The 2401-nt window shown below is 56.1% G+C and overlaps 1 protein-coding gene across 1 annotated transcript; it reads left to right on the forward strand.

Moving 5' to 3' along the window:
- The first annotated feature begins 288 nt into the window (after window positions 1-288).
- Window positions 289-1607, forward strand: LOC123062460 (thiol protease SEN102). Its single transcript, XM_044485987.1, has one exon. The coding sequence runs from the start codon at window positions 355-357 to the stop codon at window positions 1447-1449; it is 1095 nt and encodes a 364-aa protein (XP_044341922.1). The 5' UTR covers window positions 289-354; the 3' UTR covers window positions 1450-1607.
- The last annotated feature ends 794 nt before the right edge of the window (window positions 1608-2401 follow it).

The following is a 2401-nucleotide window of genomic DNA, read 5'->3' on the forward strand; positions in this document are numbered from 1 at the left end:
TAACTAAGAAGACTGCGTGGAAATTGACGGCATCCACAACTAGTATGATGCGTATTACTACTAGTACGATGGAGCATCAATGAATTAACCACCATTTTGATGTACCACGTACGTGGCCACCGATGAGAATGTATGAGGCAGTACAGTAGGCAGCAAGTTGTTGCCGGCAAGCAACGTGCACCTGCAATTGATTCTTGCATGGAACATATCCATCTTGCCAGTGTGATCACTCCTGCTCTGCTCGCCACCTCTATATAACAACCAGCTGATCGCCATGGCTACCACCACCACACCACACCCAGCCATCTCACAACATAAGCCAGCTAGCATACACTCCAGACTGTTCAATCATCAATGGCGAGAGCGATCGTGCTTGCGGCCACCATGGCCGCGGCCGCGCTGTTCATGCTGCTAGCCCATGCGCCGGCGCCGGCGAGCGCCATGGACTTCGGCGAACACGACTTGGCGTCGGAGGACTCCCTTTGGGCGCTGTACGAGCGCTGGCGGGAGCGGCACACGGTGGCGCGCGACCTCGGCGAGAAGGCCCGCCGCTTCAACGTCTTCAGGGAGAACGTCCGCCTCATCCACGAGTTCAACCGCGGCGACGCCCCCTACAAGCTCCGCCTCAACCGCTTCGGCGACATGACCGCCGACGAGTTCCGCCGCGCCTACGCCTCCTCCCGTGTCTCCCACCACCGCATGTTCAGCCCTAAGGAGGGTGGCGGCGGCTTCATGCACGGGAGCGCTCGGGACGTGCCGCCTTCGGTGGACTGGCGGCAGAAAGGCGCGGTGACCGCCGTCAAGGACCAGGGACAGTGCGGCAGCTGCTGGGCTTTCTCGACGATCGCGGCCGTGGAGGGCGTCAACGCGATCCGCACCAAGAACCTCACGTCTCTGTCCGAGCAGCAGCTCGTGGACTGCGACACCAAGTCCAACGCCGGCTGCAACGGCGGCCTCATGGACTACGCCTTCCAGTACATCGCCAAGCACGGCGGGGTGGCCGCCGAGGACGCGTACCCCTACAAGGCCCGGCAGGCCTCCTCCTGCAACAAGAAGCCGTCTGCCGTGGTCACCATCGACGGGTACGAGGACGTTCCGGCCAACGACGAAGCGGCGCTGAAGAAGGCGGTGGCCGCGCAGCCGGTGGCTGTGGCCATCGAGGCTAGCGGGTCGCACTTCCAGTTCTACTCGGAGGGGGTGTTCGCGGGCAAGTGCGGGACCGAGCTGGACCATGGCGTGACGGCGGTGGGGTACGGCGCCACCGTGGACGGCACCAAGTACTGGATCGTGAAGAACTCGTGGGGGCCGGAGTGGGGCGAGAAGGGGTACATCCGCATGAAGCGCGATGTGAAAGACAAGGAGGGGCTCTGCGGCATCGCCATGGAGGCGTCCTACCCCGTCAAGACCTCAGCCAACCCAAAGCATGCCGATGCCCATGACGAGCTCTGAATTTCTCGTCGATTATCTAACAAATTATTGGCCCCAATATGCATGATCAGGGCATTAATTATCGCTAGGAAAAAAATAAACAGTCAATCGTTATGTACCCATCACATACAATGCACTACTATTTAATTGTTTGTATCTAAACAGTTTACTATCTCTAATTTATGCTCTCTCTGAAAAAAGAACTTCATAGATGTGCAAAACTTCTGGGGGCCATGCCCCCCCCCCTCCTTCCCCGAGTTGCACTAACCTCTGTCGGTGTTTCCTTTGGTCCGGATCAGATAAGACTATCGGTACAAAGTGCCACTACAACATGGTACAAAATAGAAGGCACTAAAAATGCTTTTAAATGGTGAAATAATACCTTTGAAGAAGTAAGGAGGCGTCTGAAGAAAACGCATGATCACCAAGGCAAAGGTCTACATAAAAGGAACAAGTCGGTGGGTCTTGGTCTTGATGATGCCCGATGGACTCTGCTGGACCTACACCTACCAGCAATCCATCTGTGCAGTCATTTCTTCTGAAGTTTCTTAAGCTAACCCCCTGTCACCAGCTAAGAGCGAAATGTCTTCTGAACTTGTCATTCCTTCTGAAACGTTGTCGATGTTTGCTGCTTTTAAGTACGTCTAACTCTTGTTCCATAAGCAACATGGGACTAAAATGGTTGGAGTCTGACCAACCTCGCATGACGTGACGGGACCGAGCTGGACCATGGCGTGACGGCGGTGGGATACGACACCACCGTGGATGGCACCAAGTATTGGATCGTGAAGAACTCATGGGGGCCGGAGTGGGGTGAGAAGGGGTACATCCGCATGAAGCGTGATGTGAAAGACAAGGAGGGGCTCTGCGGCATCGCCATGGAGGCGTCCTGCCCCGTCAAGACCTCAGCCAACCCGAAGCATGCCAGTGCCAATGACAAGCTCTGAATCTCTCATCGATTGTCTAGCAAATT

The sequence above is a fragment of the Triticum aestivum genome, chromosome 3A (genome assembly GCF_018294505.1).
Source record: "Triticum aestivum cultivar Chinese Spring chromosome 3A, IWGSC CS RefSeq v2.1, whole genome shotgun sequence".
In the NCBI taxonomy this organism is placed as follows: Eukaryota; Viridiplantae; Streptophyta; class Magnoliopsida; order Poales; family Poaceae; genus Triticum; species Triticum aestivum.